This window comes from Bos indicus, chromosome 25 (genome assembly GCF_029378745.1).
Source record: "Bos indicus isolate NIAB-ARS_2022 breed Sahiwal x Tharparkar chromosome 25, NIAB-ARS_B.indTharparkar_mat_pri_1.0, whole genome shotgun sequence".
Lineage (NCBI taxonomy): Eukaryota > Metazoa > Chordata > Mammalia > Artiodactyla > Bovidae > Bos > Bos indicus.
In genome coordinates this window covers 32,027,317-32,048,664 of record NC_091784.1, presented here as the reverse complement: position 1 = coordinate 32,048,664, position 21,348 = coordinate 32,027,317, and the positions used below count along the sequence as shown (strand labels likewise).

The following is a 21,348-nucleotide window of genomic DNA, read 5'->3' as shown; positions in this document are numbered from 1 at the left end:
ATCCTCCTTCCCTTCCTCCACCGCTTCCAGTTTCGCCCTCTCCCCTCCTAATTATTTCATTATTATGCTCCCCTCTCTGGGGGGTCTCGTCCCTCTCAGGTCCCTCGGAAGCCTTGGCCTCCCCTGGATGCATTTCTTAAAAATTTTGGAGCCAGGGAGTGAGTTTTCTCTCAGGCGTGTGTGAGAGGCGGCGGGGGTGTTTTCCTGCGCGAGGGGCGGGTGAAGTTCATTGCCCCCACTTTTCCCGCGACCTTTTTCGGGCCGGATTTGGAGTCGCGGGGGGCGGGCAGGCGTTTTCGGGGGGCGGGGGGCGCGGCGGAGAATGGCTGCGGGGAGGGCTCCCCGGAGCCTCCCAGTCTCTTGATCAAAGCATTCCGCTATTCTGATTTATTGCCTGCTTGGTGAGTTATTTTTTTTTTTTTCCCCCTCTAAAGGAGACCTGTGTGTTCAGCCATTACTTTGCTCGGCGCTGCTCACAGGAATCTCCGACCCTCGGTGCTGTGGGCAGCCCCGCACTTGGGCTCCTCGCCTCTCGCCCTCGCTCCCGTCCCTCCTCCCTCTCTCCGCCCCTTCCCCCTTTTCTTTCTCCTCTCTTTCTTCCCCACTCTCCCTTCTTTCGGCCGCCGTCTCCCCCGCGCCCTCCTCGGGGCGGAGGGAAGCCGAGAAGGGGGAGGGAGGGGTTGGTGTCAATTTTTTTGTGCGGCCGCGGCCGGAGCCTGTGGCGGGCAGGCAGCGAGCGGGGAGACCCCGGCGCGGCAGAGCCATGGATGGCCCGACGCGGGGCCATGGACTCCGCAAAAAGCGGCGGTCGCGGTCACAGCGAGACCGGGAGAGGCGCTCCCGGGGCGGGCTGGGGGCCGGCGCGGCCGGCGGCGGCGGGGCCGGCCGGACCCGGGCGCCCTCGCTCGCCTCGTCGTCGGGCTCCGACAAGGAAGACAATGGGAAGCCCCCGTCCTCCGCCCCGTCCCGGCCCAGACCCCCGCGGAGGAAGCGGCGAGAGTCCACCTCGGCCGAAGAGGACATCATTGATGGATTTGCCATGACCAGCTTTGTCACTTTTGAAGCGCTGGAGGTAAGGGGGACCCCCCTCCCCCCCGGTTTCCCTTTATAGGCACGACCCCCTCCCTCCTCGGCTGTGCTCGGCTCTGCTGCCTCCCCCCGCCGCGCTCCGGTCGGTCTGGCTGTCTGTCTGTCTGTCTAGGCTGAGGTCTTATTGTTGGGGCGGGGGGGTAGCTGGGGGCGCGGGTAGACAGGCAGCAGGAGGGAATCGCCAAGCCGTGCCTGGTCTCCTGGTCTCCTCGTTCTCGCTCGCCTTCCCCTTGCGCCTCCTCCCCGCACCCCCTCCACAGCAGATGGGCAGAAAGAAAGGGGTTCAGGCATCACAACAATGCGCCCCCCTCCACGGAGAGCTCTGCCCTTATTGCTTCCTCCTCTCCCTCCCCAATCATGGCTTCTTGGCTGGTGGAAGTCTCTTTGCTGGGTTTGGGGCGCCTGTGGACGGTTCTCTGTGTGCTTTCTACAGAGCCATATGTCCCTGTGTGTGTGTGTCTGTGTAGTACAGACCTTTCCTGGGTGTCCTCGGGACCGGAGACTGACGGGGTTTTGTGGTTCTTTGCCCCCTTCCTCTACCCCTCTTTTTTTCTTTTCATTTCTTTTTTCTTTCTTTCCTTTTTTCTTTTCTTTTTTTGGTGAAGCTGGGGAAGGGGGCGTTTTCTCCTGGTTGGGAGAAAGGAGGGAGGAGAGGAGGGAGGAGAGGAAAGGATGGAATATCTTTCAGTATTCCGTTCGGGGCTCTATTACGGAAAGGGTTAATTGTAATATTATTTATACACATAACATGCACATGTGTGTGTATATGAACAATTCGGTTAAAAGACAGTAAAAGGTCCACCAGGGAGGACGGGTCGGAGGAAAGAATAAAATCCTAGCTGGTATCTGAAGGGCTTGTCACCCAATTGTCCCTCTCCTTTTCCTTTTTTTGTGTTTTCTTTTTCTTTCTGATTGGCTTTGTGTGTGTGTATATATCTATGTGTATCTTTCTTTATTCCTTGGGCACCTGCAGCGTTGATTTCCAAATGCACATTTTCCTGCCAGCTAAAGGGCTCCTGGGGGTGTTGGTGGGGAGGGGGCAAGTAGAGGGAGATTGTCCGGGGGTCAGAGGAAAACTCTCTTCACCTGGACGGATCTGGTTTGGTACTGGCATGGGTCACTGGCATGTATAAATAACCCCCTTTTCTCCTCCCCCATCTTCCTCTCCCCACCCCCAACACACCACACACACAGGCGCTTGGAGATTCTGCAGAGTTGGTCCACCTTTCTTAAGCACAAAACCAAGATAGGAGTTGGTTTCTAGGGTTTCCTGCACCTGATGTGATGGTGTGAGGTTCCTGAAAGAAACTTTTCCCTTTCCCTTTGGTTATTGCTGTTATTATGGTATTGTTTGCAGTGCTCAAATGCAATCTTTGTTGATGACAGCTTAGATCTCACATGCAGTAACTGTGCAGGTTTAGATTGCTGTGTGTGTGTGTGTGTGTGTGTGTGTTTGGGTGTCAAGTTTAAACATTTTTTAAAAGGAAGCCTTCCTGTTAGGGTTATTCTTTTCTGTTTGAACTGCTTTTTGGTTGGGCTCCTGGTGGTTATGGTGGTGGATGGTGGCCAGTGGTTGGGGAGGAATGGAGAGTGGTGGTGTTGGTGGCCATAGATTTTGATATTAGTGATTGAATCAGTTATCCTCTGGTTCTAGAACTGGTACTTTATTGACTAAAATGGATCTTACATAGTTCTTTTGAGTGTTGAGGCTCACCACTTATTAGGATAATTCTAACTGTGGCTTCAACTTTGCCAATGTGGGGAGGGTACTGAACAGTGTGACTTCTTTCTCTCTGTCTCTCTCTCGCTTTAAAATAGGAATTGAAATGGTAGTATGTATTCTAGTATGTGAATTAGAAAGTGCTGCCTAAAATTTGATTGTTATCAGTGGTTGGTTTAGGACACTGTTTGTAAGAGCTGCTTACAAGTGGTTTTGCTGCCAGCATGGTTATCCTGGGCTCTGTGTGGCCCCTCACAGTAAGTAAGCAAGAGGGGCCTGCAGATTTCCACAAACCTTTTTGAAGGTCAAGTAAAGATAAATATAGCACATGCAGTTATTTTTGGTGGTTTTACTTTTAATAAATACTTGATGGGCTTGTGTATCTATCCATTTGGCTTTTGACAGAAAATTTGCCCATTCTAGTTTCTTTTGGGTGTAAAAAACTTCTAATTTTTAAAGAAGACCAAGTTTGAAGTGTACCATTAATACTATTCCTTTTCTTGCTGTGATTATTTTTCTGCTGTTTTTCTAGATTCAAAACCCAGGTTACTTTGGTTAGCTGAATATTATAATACCTTCGTATCTAAATATCATTTGCATATCTCTGGTTATACAGGTCTAACTTTTAAAAAAGTTTCTTTAAACTTTACAGAAAAATGTAAACATATCCAAAAATACAGTATAACAAACTCCAAGGTGCACAACCACCTAGGTTCAACAGTTGTCTTTCTAAGTGGTAATGACTCGGGGGGAAAAAAAAAAAAACGCACCCAAACTCATAGTATTATCACACCTAGGTGAATTAACAACAGATCCCTAATATCAAATATCTTCACATGCATTTATGTTTAGGAGTCCCAATTTTTGTAGGAAAGCTGCAAATATACTTTTCAGGTTAAAAAAATATATAGTGGGGAATAAAAATCATCATGTATGTCTGGTTCTGTGGGACAGCATAGATCTCTTTGTGGCTTATCACATCTGTGTCCATGCTTCATAGTCAGGCATATGTGTGTGGTGGTCATTAAAATCTCTGGTTTCCTGTTGTCCTCAGTTTGGAAGATTAACTGAATTATCACTAAGAAATGTGAGGGTTTGTTAGGAAACAGGCAGCTAAACTATGAACTTGGACAGGAATGTATAATACAAGAGTACTTGTAAATGTTAAGAATTATCATGTATGATAAGAATTATCCTAAATACATACTATGTTTTTGTGTCTAGAAATGAAAGCAGTTGTCACCACGGATCATTAGAGTTGCTGCTAGTATGATGTTGTGATAAGAAACCAGAAATATTGGCTTGCATAGCGAGGCTTTTAAACTTAGGCTTGATTCAGAGCAGTAGCTAGCAAACTGTGGAGTGTATACTTTTGTTGTTAATGGACACATCATTTGACTCCATGGTTTGGTTTCTGTCTTGAGTGGCTGATTTTGACTTCCCTTTAAAAAGAAAGAAGCTCCTAACTCATAGTGAAATGTCCTAATAAAATTGTTCCAGACTAATGGTTTTACTCATAATACTGGAGGAAAAATAAGAAATTTGTCTAATGAGAACCATAATTTTTATGTGGATTTATTTTTCACTCTTGTTGGATTCTTATTTAAAATGATGAAAGCTTTGGACAGAGTTTGAGAAGTCCCACACTTTATACAGTGAAACTGGCAGAGGTAGTTTCGTATTCTGCAGGGACACTTGTCTTGAGTAATTGTGCCCTGAAGTTCAAGTATGTGATTGTGAAGAGTCTTGTGATAGAAGATAAGAGGGTAAGTGAGGAGGCTAAAGTTGAACATGGTGTTCTTTTCATTATGCATTTGAGCAGCAGTATTATCATTTGGTATGGTACTATTTACTTGAATATTCTTTGAATGAGAGTGGCTATCCCCAGATATCAAGCCTCATTAAAAAGTGGTTTTCAGCAAACAAAGTATAAATGGGAATGTTGGGATCTAGTACTGCCAGTGTACCCTGATGTGCCAGATGATATTGCCTTTCTGTTATTTGCATTTTTTTTTCTGTGTAATCTTGATTAGGAAGCCATATGAACACTATGGCTGAAAACCTGCAAATCCATTTGTTTCCCCTTCACTTGGCTCTTGTGCCCTGGTTTCTTAGGGGAGCCTCCTTATATACAACTGACCAAGGGAAGCAGAGATGAAATGGAGGGATTAACAGACAGGAGGCCAGTTGGAGCTTTGCAGGCTTGTGAAAATGAAGGAAGACTCATTTCTGGTGGATGGAGGATCAAACCAAGACTTTCATGGGGTCTTCATTTCCTTTGTGTTTCAGGGCTTACCCACGCATTGATAGTGTAAGTAGGCTGTACAGAATTTGATGTACTTACAGCATATCAGGCTCTGATAACTTACTGTGGTCAAATCTCACTTATTCAGTTTAAAAAAATATTAATCATGTTTCTTGTATCATTCAGCAAATATTTATGGAGTGTGTGATATGTGCAAGGTTCTAGAAGTGGGGGAAGTCTATATATATATATAATAATATGTTATATATATATATAGTGTCTTTGAAGGAGTGTGCAGTTCAGTTGGTAAATTAAGTCTAGCACTTACAGTTTTGAAACAGGCACTCAAATGCCTTATTCCAACTAAGTGCAGTAAGCTTTCAGAGAAGGAATAGTGAGATAGGCTGAAGTATTTGAGCAGCTTCCTGGAGAATATATGGGTCCTCATAGGTTGAAGTGATTTGCATAGAGAGAGAGAGAGTGGGGATTGGGGAGGGGATTCTGAGAAGAGGGGATGGTGAACAAGTTCTAATGAAACAAAATGAGTGACTAGGGTTTGAGGGGCTGTAGAAATGAGAACAAAATGGTGTAAGTAAAGAGTGGTTGTGTAGCCACCTCCCAGGCCAGGCTGTCCTAACTAGTTGAGTGATATTGGGAAGCTACTCTCTAAGGGAATCCTTTTCTTTTTGCACAAGTTGAGAGGTTTAAAGTAGTTTTAAAGCAAAGATACCCAAGCTAGAGGGAAACATAGTTCTCCAGGTGTTCGTAGGTTGTGTCCAGACCAAGAAATGCAATTCTTCGCTCAGTTAATTTTGGAACTTGATGGGCCAGACAGAATTAAATGGGTAACTTGTTCTGCAAGGATTAGAAATCTTTTGTAATGTGTATGTAAGTTTTGAATGATAGAGAAAGAGATGTAATGTGACTTACTTCCTAATATTTGACCGAACTTTCATTCTTGTCATTGTAGTTCATAATCCAGTATGGGAATTGCTGGAAAAGATCTCAAAGGTCCCTTCCAGATCTTGGAACTTGATAATCTCTGAGTATGTTGGCTGATGATAGACAACTTGAAAACCAGGCACAAAAGTTTGAAATCAGGGTGGAAGCTGCTGCTTGAGTGGGAATGGCAAGGGGAGTGTGAGATTTAAATAATGAGAGATGTAAATAATGATGATTAGTCCATTTCTCCTCCTTCCTTTTCCTGCCCCGTGTCAGCCCTTTCATTGATTGTTAGCAACCCCACCATGAAGTGAATATTGGTGAGTGGTTTTCATTAATGGTCCTTTCAGTGTGATAGTAGCCCAGTTCTAATGCTACCAAGCTACCTTCCAGCCAGAGGGAGTTTTTATCCTGTCTTGGTTCCTTCTGGTTTCTTCTGTTGCTGCTTTTTAGCAAGCTGGGAAAGAAGGCTGGATGAGAAAGGAGGTTGACACTGATGTTAAAATAAAGGTTTTAAATTATCTGCCTTTCGCTTGCTTATGTATGAAGTGTTCGTTCAAGAAAGGTCAGAACCCTTCGTCTGCTGTGGAACTGTGTTTTTGTTGCGTTTTTCGCTTCCTATCTTGGCAAGTTTGGGATGGTGCTATGGAGTAAATGGGTCAGTTCCAGCATTTCACTTTGGGCAGTTTGCATAGCGTTAGGATCTGAGGCGTTCCTAAGTGGTAAGAAAGTTTATAGAAGGAAAAAGGACTGTGAATAACATGCTTGGTTATGAAGTCAAGTATTTTACTCTACTTAACTGAATTTCAGTATTTCACTGTACAAGGCAGAGCATCACTTCAGGAGTATTTATGTGAGATGAGGTAGAATATTGCGATATGGTGATTCCATGCACTTTGTGTTAGCTGTTGAGATGAATTGCTTTATATCTTTTTTGGAAGTAGACAGGGTATAAATGAATCAGTAAATTTAAAAACTGAATCACAGAGTCAGTGATTAGCCTTTGATCCTTTCTGAGAGTGTTTTCCTCTAGCTTTCACCATTGAAAAAGGGTTAAAAAAAGAACATTCAATATGATTCTAGGAGATTCAAGGAGCATTGAGGTGATAAAAAGATTCTAAGATCCTATACAACATTTCTATTTGCTGTCAAAAATAAATGACAATTATGTAGTGTGAGAGAATGCTAGGATTAAAGTCCCCAAGCTTAAAAAAACATATAGTTGAGAGCAGCTACTAAAGAATAATGTAGGTTCCACTTGCTAAATTTGAAAGCCTTTGGACATAAGGTCTGCTGCACTTTTTGATATGGAATGAGCAAATGAGAGAGAGAGAGAGAGAGAGAGAGAGAGAGAGTGTGTGTGTGTGTGTGTGTGGAGGGTGGATGGTGGGTTAGTGTTTTTACATTTTATTTTACCCCTATGCTGTAATACACTAATATACTAAATGTAGTCTAACTTTGTAAAAGTGCCTCATGCTATTTTTTCTCTCTAGAAACAACACTTTTTTCAGGGTCAGGATTAAAACCAGTATTTTGTTGATACAGGGAAAAGGTAATGGAATAGCAGCTATTCATTTGAGAAAGTTGTGGGGGAAAAGTCAGATTTAAAAACTCTCAAATAATTGAAGTTTGGAAGACCAGGATGGGAATTAATCAAAACTAATTTAGGGACATTTAGCTGGGTCAGAACAAGTTTTTCTTACACAGTGTGTACCTGTTCCATGAATAGATGAATGCAGATTTTTCTTTCCTAGAAGTGGGGCATAGAATTAAAGGCTGTTGAGACCCTGAATTTGTGTTCCTTCTTCTAGGTTTAAACTGTGTTCTTCCTTAATTTCTTCTAATAAGCCTTCGGGGTAGGGGGTATGCAGGCAGTACCTTTCTGTCTAAGGTCACAGAAAATAGGTTCCTCTTGATGCTGTTAGTAACTGAGGAGGGGAGGGGTGGCTTTCACTTCGTCTGGGTTCCTTTGCTTGCTTAGGAAGAGACTATGATGGCTCAGGGGGTAAAGAATCTGCTTGTAATATGGAGATACAGGAGACGCAGGTTTGATTCCTGGGTTGGGAAGATCCCCTGGAGGAGGAAAATAGCAACCCACTCCAGTATTCTTGCCTGAAAAGTTCCATGGACAGAGAGTTGGTGGGCTATAGTCCATGGGGTTGCAAAGAGTTGGACTGAGCAGCTAAGCACAGGCAAGCACAGGCTTCTGTGTGCCAGGCCTTTCCAGTCTCGGTTCCATATTTTGCAAGGGGAGTTGTAGCCTGAAATCGTTGGTATGGCTGCTGTCTTTATAGGTTTTTATTTCACCTACTAAAGGGAAGGGAAGTCGCTCAGTCGTGTCCGACTCTTTGCGACCCCATGGACTGTAGCCCACCAGGCTCCTCCATCCATGGGATTCTCCAGGCAAGAGTACTGGAGTGGGTTTCCATTTCCTTCTCCATTTCACCTCCTAGTGCACGTGTCAGTCTCATCTTAGGGTCCAGTAGGTTCCCCACCACCCATTGCCTGCCTGCCTCCTTCCCACTCTCCCTTGCAACTTCCCTCCTTTCTTTCTTCTCTTCCTTTACTGAGGCCGAATCATCAAAATTATGAATGCAAGTTAATAAAAGGCAATGGATTTATGAAGTTCTGAATGAAATGTAGACACTTTAAATTCCAAACCTTCATTATTTGAACATTGACAGTCTGAGGGACTCTGAGGTTAGTACTGTGAGGGTAAATTTCTCAGTTTTCAGATTTCTGAACTGTTATCAGCTCATCATTCTAATTTCTCGTTCATTTCTGAACTCTGGTTAGAGTGTGCCTGAGTAAATACCACAAATGACCAAGTACATGCAACGTTTTGTCATTTTGATTTGCCACCATACCTTGTAGTGCCGTATCTCTGGATCCAGGAAAACCCAAGTGCAGTAAAATGGAGTCACAAGAGGAGAAGGAAAAAGCCCACAGTTTGTAAGTAAAGTAAAAATGGCTAATGCAGGTTGGGATTCACTTTTGGCAGAAAGCCTTCAAATTGCAGACAGATACTGTGTGGTTGTTGTTAACTGAAGCATTTTGAAATGACCTGGATTACATACGGAAACACAGCCTGTGAAAACAGATTATATGGATGAAATCTGATACTTTCACACTGGGTCTGGGACAGGGTTTATGTCAATGCCAGGGTCAAGTGGTGATGGTTCCTGAGGGATGTCAGGATATTGTTTTCCTTGTCTCCACACCTACCCTCGTCTGTAGCACAACCCACCAAGTTCATTCTGAATTTATGCAAAGTTTCTCATGGCAGTGATATTTTAGAGCTTGTAAAGAGGATTTAAGAGAGTCTGGTATTGCAGTGATTTCTTGATAGTTATACTGAAACAGACTTGTTGTTTGCTAGGTTCTCTGTTCATCTGTGCTTTCTAGCTAAATGTTACTGGCAATTTAGTGAATAGTTTTCCATAGTTAGAAACTAAGAGAAGGGGAAAAAAAAAACCAAACCCTCAGGAGATAAAGATGTAGATGGAACAATAGTTGAGCATTAGGTTATCACTTATTTTCCAGCCACATACTAGAAATTGCAGTGTTCCACCCACTCTCCCTATATATGTTCAGTGGGCAAAAATAACGAAGGTCCTGAATTGTGCTATTCTAAGAAATGATTTTATATAGTTCCAAGTGACCATATACTTTCTCTGGGGCAAAAGGGGAAGCAGGCATTTAGTATCTTGCATTGCTGCGTGTTCCAAGTTTGCTCCTGCCGCATTTGTTAGGCCGATCAGTTTATTTGGGAAAATTACAGTTTTGAGACTAATGCCCAGAGCTACAGTCCTCAGGGGGGTGTTGTCCTAAAGTTAGGACCTCAAGTTTTTCAGAGCAGCCTTTTGATCCATTTCACTTCAGCTATTGTTGACTGATGTGCTTTCTAAGCCAGAGCAGCATTAGAGGCACAGAACTTGTCTTTAGAAATGCTGTAGTTCTACCTCTCGTTTTGCAAATGAAAACACAGCCCAGAGGGGTTAATTGTCCTGCTTAAGATCACACTGGGAGTTAGAGGCTCTCACTGGTATCCAGTGAAGCTAGAGGACTGTCTGCTTTTCTTTAGTCAATTGGAAGGCTGAAAAAAAAAATACCACAAATGAGGGTGATCACCCATGGCTGTAAAGATTCCCAATTTTTCTAAGAAATGTTCTGATTATTGCTCAGTATCAGGAAACTTTTAAAAGCATTCTGGTTTCCTCCAGTGCACGGTTGGCCTTTATCTGCAGGTCCATTATTAGTCTTTTTTAACACTCTTCCCTCCCCTCCATAATGAGGATGTAAAAGAAAAAACAAATATTAGGGTGATGATATGAGAGTTTCTCATCCTTGAATATCCAACAGATAAAATAATTATTTGGATGTAAGATGATCTTAATGTCGGCCCACTGAAAATTTTAATGTAATTTTTTGAGGGTAGAATATTTTCTTCAGCCTGGTGATTCAGAGACTCAGAGCAACTTACCAGCGTTGGTAGCAGAACATTTTTGAAACAAGTGAACTTTGGAGTATGGTTGAATTGAAGACTCAGTCAAACTTTTCTTCTGAAGAAGAAAGACTCAAAATATTAAATCCACGTGACGTGTTGGCTAAGGCATCTTGCCTGTTTATTGCTGAACCAGAAAATGTATAACAACTGTTTGTCATGTGTATATATTTATAGCCATTCATATAATGAAAAGAAGTTTTCATGAGATTGTAATAACATATCAAGATGGCTGTAATTAAAACAGAAGCAGATTGACACCCTGAATTAAATGCAAACCGTAAACCAGGATACCTGAGCATTGGTGCCTTAAGTATTTGCTGCAGGGGGCAGTCAGCCAAATACGCAAATAAAAAGACATTGATGAATCTCCTTGGGTGTGTGTGTTGTGGTTGCAGAGAACTCAACTATTTTATTAATCTTTTATCAAGCATTGTTTAGATTGCAGCAGCAATGGAATGTATTAATTTGGCAGACCAAATAGCTTAGGACCAGAAAGTAGGAAATAATAAGGGGAAGACATGATTGATATACTGTCCTATAAATAACACATGCGACTGACAAAGGGGCTGAGTAATCTTTAGATCTGTGCTTGATGTCACTAATGGAGTTGTTAAACCAGGATGTTTGAGTTGAACTTCAATCAGAGAGGCTGCCTTCCATTTAAAATGCAGGTCTATCTCTAGTTACACCCTGGACGGATATGTTGACAAAATTGGTGTAGGTTGAATTTTTTGAGGTTGGGTGAATGCGCTGGGGAATCTTACTGTGAAAAATATGATTAAAAAAGAAAATCAAGTATGATTCTCCTCTCTGCAGAGAAGTTTGGATTTTGGTAGAGTCAGTCTCTTTAGATGGGCATTGCTTTTCCTGAGACACTTTTCTGCATGTGCTCCGTGTACTCCTAGAAGAAAGTAACTGTGAGATTTGCGTTTTCTGTACAGGTTTCACACCTTACTTGGTCAGGGCTTCCAGGAGTAATTGGAGGTGATTTGAATAAACCCGCATCATTCAGATTTCAGAGGTTGGTTTTCAAGTGCATGCTAAAGAGAGCTTGCAGCTATGAATATGGAGTATGATTTCCATATCTGTTCCATTGGGGAGTCCAGGCATGTCATAACCACTTCAGAGTCATGATTGTATGGAGACACCCCAGCTATAATTTTTCTATATGACAGTTCAGTTTTAAAATTGTAAAGATGCCAAGTGCAGGGCTGTATTGTTATTGGGGAAGTTGGTGACATCTGTTATATCTTGCTAACCAGGGGAGGAAAATGCTTTAATCAAAACATCTAATTATGCCCTCTCAACTGATGAAAGATCTTTTGCTAAATTTTTGGAATTGGCCTTAATGGAAGAAGCCGGCCTCTACAGGAACTGTGAAGTAAACGTACTCTTTTTATTTGAAAAATACATATCATTAACCATGGTGACATAAGGGTATTTTAATTTTATCAAATTGCTCTTTTGCTGTGTGTTGTAAAGAGGCATTTTCAGAAGTCGTCTAAGCCAGCATGAAGTTCTTGCTTTTGTCCTCCCTCTCACCCTCATAGCATATGAGGCCCCAGAAGGAGTTTGTGCTTCCAGATAGGAACCTGGGAAGCTAAGAGTTGGTTGAGAGCCACCTGGGGAGGGAGCAAATGATAATTACAGGTGAGAGGCTGGGGGATGATTCAGCCTGTGTGCTGGGAGGTGCGATTTCACACCTGAGTGTTAAAACCTGCCGTGTTAGACAGTTGTTTTAAAATTAGTTTTATTAGGCTAGTATAGAAATAGCCCAGATTGTTCCAGGTCACCTTCAGTTGAAGGAATATAACTGTTTTAAAATATCGAATATATAATGTGATTCCAGAAGTGTTTCCTGTGTTTAGAAGTAGTTTCAAGTCATATCTGAAAGATTCTAAAACTGTGTTTAACTCATCATATCCACAACAGTTCTAGCTCCCTTGATCACTTTATAAAATTTGCTAAATATTTTGACAATCACTCAGTCTTCCAACCTGTCTAGTAAAGCCAACCTTTAACTATATTTCAACCCAGAATTAATTTTATCTGCAACAATTCTGTTTCCAGAGTCAGAGATAACAACAACATACTACATAATAATAGCAGTAGTAATAATAATAATAAACTTATTAAGAACCTTAATGCTGACCTCAGAGCAATGCTTTACTTCTTAGGTTTCAGAGTATTTCATTTTTTGAAATGATTTTCCCATGGCTTGTTGGGGACAGCCTTGGGGTGTTTTTGAAGTGTTGACCTGACACTTTACTCTGTGTTTTATTTGGGTTCTGATGGGAAGTTCAAGTGCTGTTAATTTTTTCTTGGTCTGTTATGTGCTCTGTCATGGCTCTTTGTGTAAAACTTGGGGTATGACTGGCACTTTGGAAAAGAAAGAGCCAGAGTTACCTTCCTGTAACCATTATTTTATTTCCCTCTATTTCCTAACTTTAGTTTCTGTATTCCCCCTACATGTATCCTTCCTGGGGTATTTGATGCTCTTAGAATTGTTGCTTCCTTTACTCAATAATCCTTGCACAGTAGGTAGGTAGTGCTTATTTAAAGTTGACCTATTTCCACAAAAATTTCATGAAAAGAAATTTTAGAAAAGGGGGCTAGTGTTTACTTAGTATTTACTCTGTGCCAGACATTGTGCTTGGAATTTTGCATTCTTTGCCTCATTGGAGCTATGCTGTGGAAAAAGTGAATGATATCCCCGTTTTAGAGTGGGAAGACACTGAAGCTCAGAGGGGTTAAGTCAGCTTGCTCAAGGTCAGTACAGAAGAGGCAGGAAATGCAGTTGTTTCTGCCTGACCTGAAAGCTCAAGCTTCTCATCCCTTCCATTCTTCCTTTAATACTGATTCATTTTGTGAGGGAATCCCAAATGAGACTCTGGTAGACCACATGTATTTGTTCCTTGTTGCTGCTGAAAATTGTCTTGGTTACAAAGGATTTTCTAGGTCTAATAATAAGATTTAGGGAGGGGATAGTACCTCACCATCTTTTTGGAAGTTCTTTACACCACTCATACAGTGCATCTGTAGCTTATTTGTTGTTGGTTTGATTCTTTTTCCTTCTTTTTCTTTCTTTCAGTCCCTCTCACTGTTTTTCGCTGTATTAAAATCTGACCTTTTTCCTGGTCACATAGCTCAGGTAGATTTTAAGCCTTTGTCGAAGGCAAGGGCTCAGGCTGTAATATTGAGCATAACTGTGTGCCAGTCCCTGTACTAAATCCTTTCACATACTTGACTTGCTGATTTCTCACAACAGCCCCCAGGAGCATAGTGTAAAATCGGAGAAGGGACTGGCACCCTGTCAATAGGTCACTGTGGGTATAAGCTTATTTTCTACTCTAAATTCCTAGATATTTTGTCTGATTTTAAAACTATTCCAGGAAGTAGCACTTCTCCTGGCAATATCAGATCAGATCAGTCGCTCAGTCGTGTCTGACTCTTTGCGACCCCATGAAAAGCAGCATGCCAGGCCTCCCTGTCCATCACCAACTCCCGGAGTTCACTCAGACTCACGTCCATCGAGTCAGTGATGCCATCCAGCCATCTCATCCTCTGTCGTCCCCTTCTCCTCCTGCCCCCAATCCCTCCCAGCATCAGAGTCTTTTCCAATGAGTCACCTCTTCGCATGAGGTGGCCAACATACTGGAGTTTCAGCTTTAGCATCATTCCTTCCAAAGAAATCCCAGGGCTGATCTCCTTCAGAATGCACTGGTTGGATCTCCTTGCAGTCCAAGGAACTCTCAAGAGTCTTCTCCAACACCACAGTTCAAAAGCATCAATTATATTGTACAATAAAACAGACCTTATTGGTAGGTTTTTTTTTTTTTTTTTTTTTTTAAACTAATAGGTACTCTATTCTTTCTGGTAAAAGAACATACTAAATAGTTGCTTGCTTTTCTTGATACTTTTATCTCATTTATTTCCTCTTCATTGTTTTCCTTTCATTATTCTAAGCATATTTGCAAATTGTTCACCCCTTTTCTCCTCTCCACCCTGTCCAGGTTTGTTTCTACGAAGAGTATGCTAATAAGTGTGACTGTTAGATTTGCTTCTTATGGAAATCCCAACTGTGATTACAGTGCTGTACCTTCTGGAGAAGTCCCCTCTTCATTTCCTCTGGGCCAAACTGGGCGTCCACACAACTTATCTTCTAGTACTTGGGTATTCAGACCTACCTGGTGACCATCCCTTAGGGAGTGGTGTAACACACACACACACACACACGCGCGCGCGCATGCCATGCCCTATTAGTCCTGAAATCTTAAGAGATTTCTGGGTGAAAATATGAAGATCAAAGTAAACAATTCTGTGAAAAGTCTTTTTTTGGAGAGAGGAGGTAGTTTCTTCTCAGAACCATTATGCTCGGAGACCTGCAGTCTTGCTCCGTTCTCTCTCCAGCTGTAGTGGAGCACAGTTACCCTTTTGTGCATCCAAAATATAGTAGATTTCAGTTTTTAACAGTTCATGATTGTAGGAGAGACCCAAGTCAAAGCATGTCCTTTGAAATTTAACTGTAAACATCTAGTGTCATAGGCTCTACACCTTTAAGTCCAGAGTTTTAAAAGCAATCTCTTAAACCTAGATTTTATATATTTATACCATATGAGTTCTGTATTACTCTTTTTACTCTCGGGCCTGTCCCAGATTTTGAATACTAGGTAGGATCTGTGTGTTTTAAACTTTTCCTTGTGTTGTTCCTTGCCTGTCAGGTGGTTTGTAATAGCCCTGTTCTGATGTTTTCTATTAGGACCAATAGGGCAGTGGGTGCCCTCTGTTTACTATTTTTAGATGAACATTACCTTAGCATTCTGTTACAGATTTCTAAGTCAGCTGCCCATATTTCATCTGTACTCTTATTTCATTTAGTGTGGTGTACCTGGGATTAAGGATAGAGAAATATGTATGCTCAGGCTGATTTGGAAATTACATTGTTGAAATACAGCCCATATGGCCATTGTAAAATGGTTAGTACTGCATATAATTGCCTTCCCAATGATGTGCTTTGTCATTACTTCCATCTTCCAAGAAGCACTCCTGTAGCATGCTGACAGCAATGGCGTCATTAGAAAACATATGGACAGGCAAAAGCATTAAATTGTCTTTAGTTTAAGGATTAGATTACAGTGTTAGAGGATGGGTCTCCGTGCTCTCAGCCGGTAACCCTCGCTTAGTTCAGCACTGTGAGGCTGGACGATAGAGTTTTGCAAAAGTCCTGTTTTTTATGTGTTTGCTGAGTATGTTTCATATCTTCCCTGCAATTTTGAGGAGGTCTTTGAGCTGTGTGTAAGATCTCATGGTGATATTGATACTGTAGTCAGCTGGCTTTTCTGGGGTTTTTCTCCCAACTGTTCATGCTTTGTGCAGAGTTCTTTTAGGACATGCTATTCCCTCACCCTATGTTTTCCTGAATGTTTCCTGAATGTAAGTCCAAAGCTGGCTGAGGCAGGAGGTCATTTAGATGTAAAAAGAGACTAAAGTAGTGGAGTCAGGAAGTCACCAGGTGGCTGCCATGTTGCCCAGATTTATATCCTGCATTGTATAACATCTGTTTCCATGTGGGTCCACCACCCCTTTCTTCCTGACCGCCTTCGAAGCAGTGAGCGTTTTGCAGCCTGGAGGCTTAGCGGTAGGTCCCAGAGGCTCAGAGATGATGTAACAGGGCATGGAAAGAGACCCCAGCCTCCTCCCCGCCTCCCCCCATTGTAGGATGTGACTGCTTTTTGGCTGTAGATGTTTTAGGGGTGGAACAGTTCTGGGACGTGATATGTTTTGAATTTTTAGGGTACTTTATGCAGCTGCCAGTGATATTACAGAATGGAAAGTCATTTATCACATTTAACATTTCTCGTTGGAGTCTCACAGAAATAACATGGACTTGGAGCCTTTCTAATAATAAGTGACTTTGCAGATCTTTGGGGGAGCACCTCAGGGAACACTGAGTCAGCTGAGGGCAGGTCCTGACCTCATTCAACCAGAGCTCCACCTTTACCTGTTTTATATATTAAGGGTAAGATTCTCTTTGGGAAGAAAAAGGTAACTAAATTTTATTCTCTCATTAAGGAAATACCTATCAGTTGCTTGTGTGAGCCAGGCAGCATTGTTCTGGGTGCAGTGGGTGCTGTAAGAGAAATAGATACCTGCTCTCATAGGGGTTATCTCCTAGCAGGGGTGAAAGACATGCTGCAAATCACAAACAGACACATCCTGTGTTGAGTAGTGACAGGGTTTTTTAAAACAGGGTAAGGATATGTTAGTGAGAATCTGGTATGTGTATGCAGATGTGGTTTAAATGGGGCTTCTTAAAGGAGGTGATATTTGAGCAGAAACCTGAAGGAAGTGAGGGAGCAAGCAGTGAGGATAGCCAGGGGCAGAGCATGCCCCTGGGAAGAGCAAGGTGAAGACTCTGAGGAGGAGAGTACTTGGTGTGTGAGTGACTTGCAAAAGGAGTAGAGTGAGTAAAGAGAGGGGCAGAGATGAGGAAACTGAGGTTCAGGGAAGTTAAATAACTTCCCCAGGTTGTAGAGCCAGAATTAGAGCCTAGACTGTCTGATTTCAGGGCCCGCACTGCCTCCTTGGGCTTTCTAAAGAAGAGAAGAGGGTTGGATCTCTGGGTCGGGAAGATGCCCTGGAGAGGGAAATGGCAACCCACTCCAGTATTCTTGCCTGGGAAATTGTCATGGACAGAGGAGCCTGGCAGGCTACAGTTCATGGGCTTGCAAAGAGTCAGACATGACTCTGTGACTAATAACAACTGCCTCCTTGATGAGAAGGAAGTGGGTAGGCTTATTAGGATAAGCATTCATGTTTAATAGATAAACCTTCACTAGAATATGTTCTGCCCCCACCCCGTTCTAAAAAGATGGTCCTAGAGCTGAGTCCTGGGAGTGATACTGTCTTACTGCAACCCACTTTGGAGTTTGATTATATAAAGTATCTCATAGCCAGTCTGACTTAGTCCTGGTAACTCTGCTGATTTTAGCTGGACTGTTGGTTAAGCAGACAAAGCAGTTTTATACGCAGAGTCATTTGAATTGGTCTTGAGTTTTTTTTCCTCCTCAGTGGAGTAAAAACCCCAGACACTATCAGTGCCAGCACTCCTTAGGATGTGGTTTTTAGGACCAGTATATGATAAACTTGTTTTAAAATACATTTGTGTAAAAAATGTGTGTATGTGTTTATATATAGGACTATGAAATAGTTTTTGGCTTTTAGATGAAATCTTTTATAAGTATGGAATAACGTAAAGCACCACATGACCAACATCCCTGGCCCCACCACCAACTTCAACAGACCTTAGCACTTTCTTCAAATTGGGCTAATTTTTGTGTATATTGTCTGAGGAGGAAGAGAGTCATCTATAAGTCATCTGTAAGGGGATTCTTCAGTCTAGCTGCACGTTAGAATCCTTTGGGGAATTAAAAAAAAAAGTCCCTATACCCATGGGAGAGGGGAGGGAGCCCCCACCCCATCATCAGAACGTATAAAATCTCCCCAGGGGATTGTGTTGTGCAAGTCAAAGTAGAGACCTTCTGTTTAAAGATGGGTGTGTCAGTTTTTCTTCACTGGGTTTTCTCAAATGCCCATTACCAAGCCATGTTTACTGAACTGCACTCCTAGCCTTTATTTCTCATCTTCTCTATTGGGCTTTTTAGTGTGGCCTGCTTTCCAAGAGTCTAAAGGGTAATGTCCTGGGATGCTCCTCCGCTAATGCTGTCTTCCTCCCATCCATAATTGAGAAAAACTGGGGTTATGTTTACCTATTTGTTACAAAGCCTTTTAGAGACTAGGAAGGAGGCAACAGAAAGGGACTGAGAAATTCAAAGGTGCTTCTGTTGGAAGTGTTTGGGATGGGATGAAAGTTGTTATAAAATTACCGTAGAGGTCAGTGGGGACACAGGATTTCTTGTGCAAAACCACACATCTTTACAGGAAGGCTCTGAGCTATTGGATGGCAGTTGGGGGCTCTTTGCCCCTGAGACAAAGCTTGATCAGAAACATGTGGGGTAAGATGTACAGTAAGATGTGGCCATTTCTCTGGGTGTGGGTACATCTGAGGCTGTGACATCTTTCAGAAGTGCTGTCAACTTTTGATTATTTTGGGCCTGATCTTCTCCTGTGGGTCTTATTAATTCACTGGGGCACCTACACCCCTTCTGCCCACTCATCCATTTAATGAATGTTTACTGAGTTTCTTGTCTGTTCCAGGCATTGGGGGGTGGGGGTAAACAGAACTCCTGGCTTCCAGAAATGACATTCTGGGGGTTACATTCTGGTGTCATATTGTTGTTTGGTGTGTCTAACAGAGACAAAAGGTGTGGAGGGACTGTGATCGTGCCCTAGAAAAGCTCTAGGGGAATCATTAAACAGAATGTTTTTGCCTCATTTTGCTTAAACTAAGTTTTTTGGTTCTTAGGATTTTGATTACAAATGCTTTCATGAATGTATTTCTTCCGGGAAGTTTAAGCATTGGGGCAGTAAAGTTTGCAGGGAGTTTTGGAATCGATTGAATTTTATCTTATTAGTTACCAGCTTAACATGATGGGAACGAAATAGATGTACAGCTTAAGGTTCAAGCTTAGTGAAGATGCTGGAGAAATAATGATACTTGATTTTCTTTCTGCTTCAGGAAGAATCTCCTAATCCACCCGTGTGCTCATAAATTTGAGGAAAAGGAAAGCAGAAAGGGAAAGTTTATTTCTAGGGCTCTATAGTGGGCCAGGCTATCTCTGGGAAGACTTAATCAGAGGTGAAGCTTAAATCTGTCACAGTCTTCACAGCAGTCAAGGAATTGACACTGATGAATACCACTGGATCCCCGAAAGGAGGGGATGCACCAGAGATTAGGTTTGGAGTCAGTCAGTAAAATGGATCGTGAGAAAGAAAATGTCAAGTTTGAGTGAAAAAAGTACTGAAAAAGAAGTCCTACAGCTTTTGGGTTACACGGAAGGAAGAAAACAGTGGTTGATATGATTTCCTTGCTGGATCATCATCTTCACCAGATACAGTTGTTGACTAAAGAGGGAAAACTAGATTCCATTAGTCTTTAGAGAACCTAAAAATAATAAGAAAGCAAGTATATGTTGTTCTCATCAGCTTTTGGGTTGCTAAAGTAAACTTTGACTTGAGTGTGTGAAGGGCTGTGTGGGAAATGAGATTTTTTCAGTTATTGTTGTTCAGAGGACTTTCTCCGTCTAGCTTTGGCTTTCCCAGTGTGATAGGACACCTGTGGGTCCTTGGGGACTGTGTGTGGGTGAGTAAAGGTTCTAGTACTTGTGTACCTGCCCAGATCAACAGGTTTGAGAATAAGGGGCAGGGACTTCTGAGGATCCATGGAAGTTTTGCGCCAAAACTCATACAAAGATACAAGATGTTTTTGTCTCCCTTTTGGTTAGAAAGGACATGAAGGTACTTAATTGTCAACTGTATTTCTGCCATTAGCTCAGTATTGATGTATTCAATAATTATAATGAGAACTAGCGTTTACTGAGTGCTTGCTTTGTGTCAGATACTGTTCTAGTTGCTTAAATCAGTTCGTGTAGTCCACACAGTGGTCCTATGGGGTAGGTGCTGCTGTGAGTTCTGTTTTGTAGGAGAGGAAACAGCTACAGAGTTTACACCCAAGGTCACCCAGCATGCAAGTGGCCAACCCCATACATTCTGGCCTCAGAACCGGACCTGAACCACTGCACCACAGAACTGTGAATCAGTGCTTCTTAAGAGTTTTATTCTGATGTTGTTTTAATGGTACATTCAACCCTTCTTTAATCCCTCCTCACTTCTGTGCATGTTTTCAGAGATGATATATTAATATATTCCTTAGGCTTTCACCTTATTGGAGATGAGAAAACAGATCTAGAAAATTTCATGTTATGTAACTGCTCTGTACGACCTACAGGGTTAGTGGTAGGACAGCTATGTGGAACCCCGGTTTCCTAATATATAGGTCACTGCTTTTCCCACTGCTCCATATTGGTTCCATTAATTTTTTAAAAAACTGAACTAAAATTTTTGATAAATCTGTGTCATTCTTGCAGAAGAACTAAGTTAATATAGCTAGGGACTGTGTGATTTTGCCCTAGGGAGGAGGGTAGTAGGCATTTTAGAAGCTAACGTTTGCCTGTGGGGTTATCTGACCTACTCTGGAGGACATCTTTCTATTTTTTGGAAGGTTTTCTTAAAAGTGGAAAGTATCTGGAGTGTAAGAATCCTAAGACTTTGGTTTTGCATGATTTGAATATTCCTGGAAGGGCAAGAATTTTTTGTTTTGTTTTACTCTTTTTTTTAGGTTTAAATTGGTTGAGTATCCCATTGGAGGTTAAAGTTAAAAAGACATGAATAAGAAGAAAGGAAAAAAAAAAAAAAATGGGAAGAGCTCAGTGCAAGCCTTCTTTACCTACATTTCCCAGTCTGGCAAATAAGACTTTAAAAGAGGGTGGAAAGAACCACCTTGATTCTCAGTGTTTGGCTTTTTGTTTGTTTGTTTGTTTGTTTTTTTTTGGTCTTGTGCTTCCTTTTGCTGTAACCTCTTTCCTTGGCTAATGCTTTGTTTAAAAACAAGTGCTCTGGTATTCTAAAACAAATGATCTAGCAGGCTCCCTGATTGTGCTCTCAGATAAAGACCCCGGGGTAGTGCTCTATCTTTGGATTGCTGTTGCCTATGCATGCCCAAAAGCAAAATTCAGTTTACTGCGGAGCTTCCAACTCCTGTGAATGTTGTTATCTAAGAGTAGAGAATATAAATTTGAAAGGGGAAATGTGGATTGGGGCTTAACCCTTCAAAGGCCTCTGGTGGGAAGCTGCTATAATGGGTGATAGAGTTGTGTCTGGGATGAG

At 42.2% G+C, this 21,348-nt stretch overlaps 1 protein-coding gene across 7 annotated transcripts in view; it reads left to right on the top strand.

Moving 5' to 3' along the window:
* Positions 1 to 300: 300 nt before the first annotated feature.
* Positions 301 to 21,348, top strand: part of AUTS2 (activator of transcription and developmental regulator AUTS2) — a 1,215,639-nt gene continuing 1,194,591 nt past the window's right edge. For 4 of the 7 annotated variants that reach the window (XM_070779196.1, XM_070779194.1, XM_070779195.1 and 1 more), the window contains exon 1: positions 302 to 1,072. In XM_070779196.1, coding sequence (XP_070635297.1) covers positions 764 to 1,072 — 309 coding nt within the window. In that variant the 5' untranslated portion in view covers positions 302 to 763. Of the gene's footprint in view, positions 1,073 to 21,348 lie in introns of all 7 variants that reach the window. The other 3 variants (XM_070779199.1, XM_070779198.1, XM_070779197.1) reach the window with 2 other exon arrangements.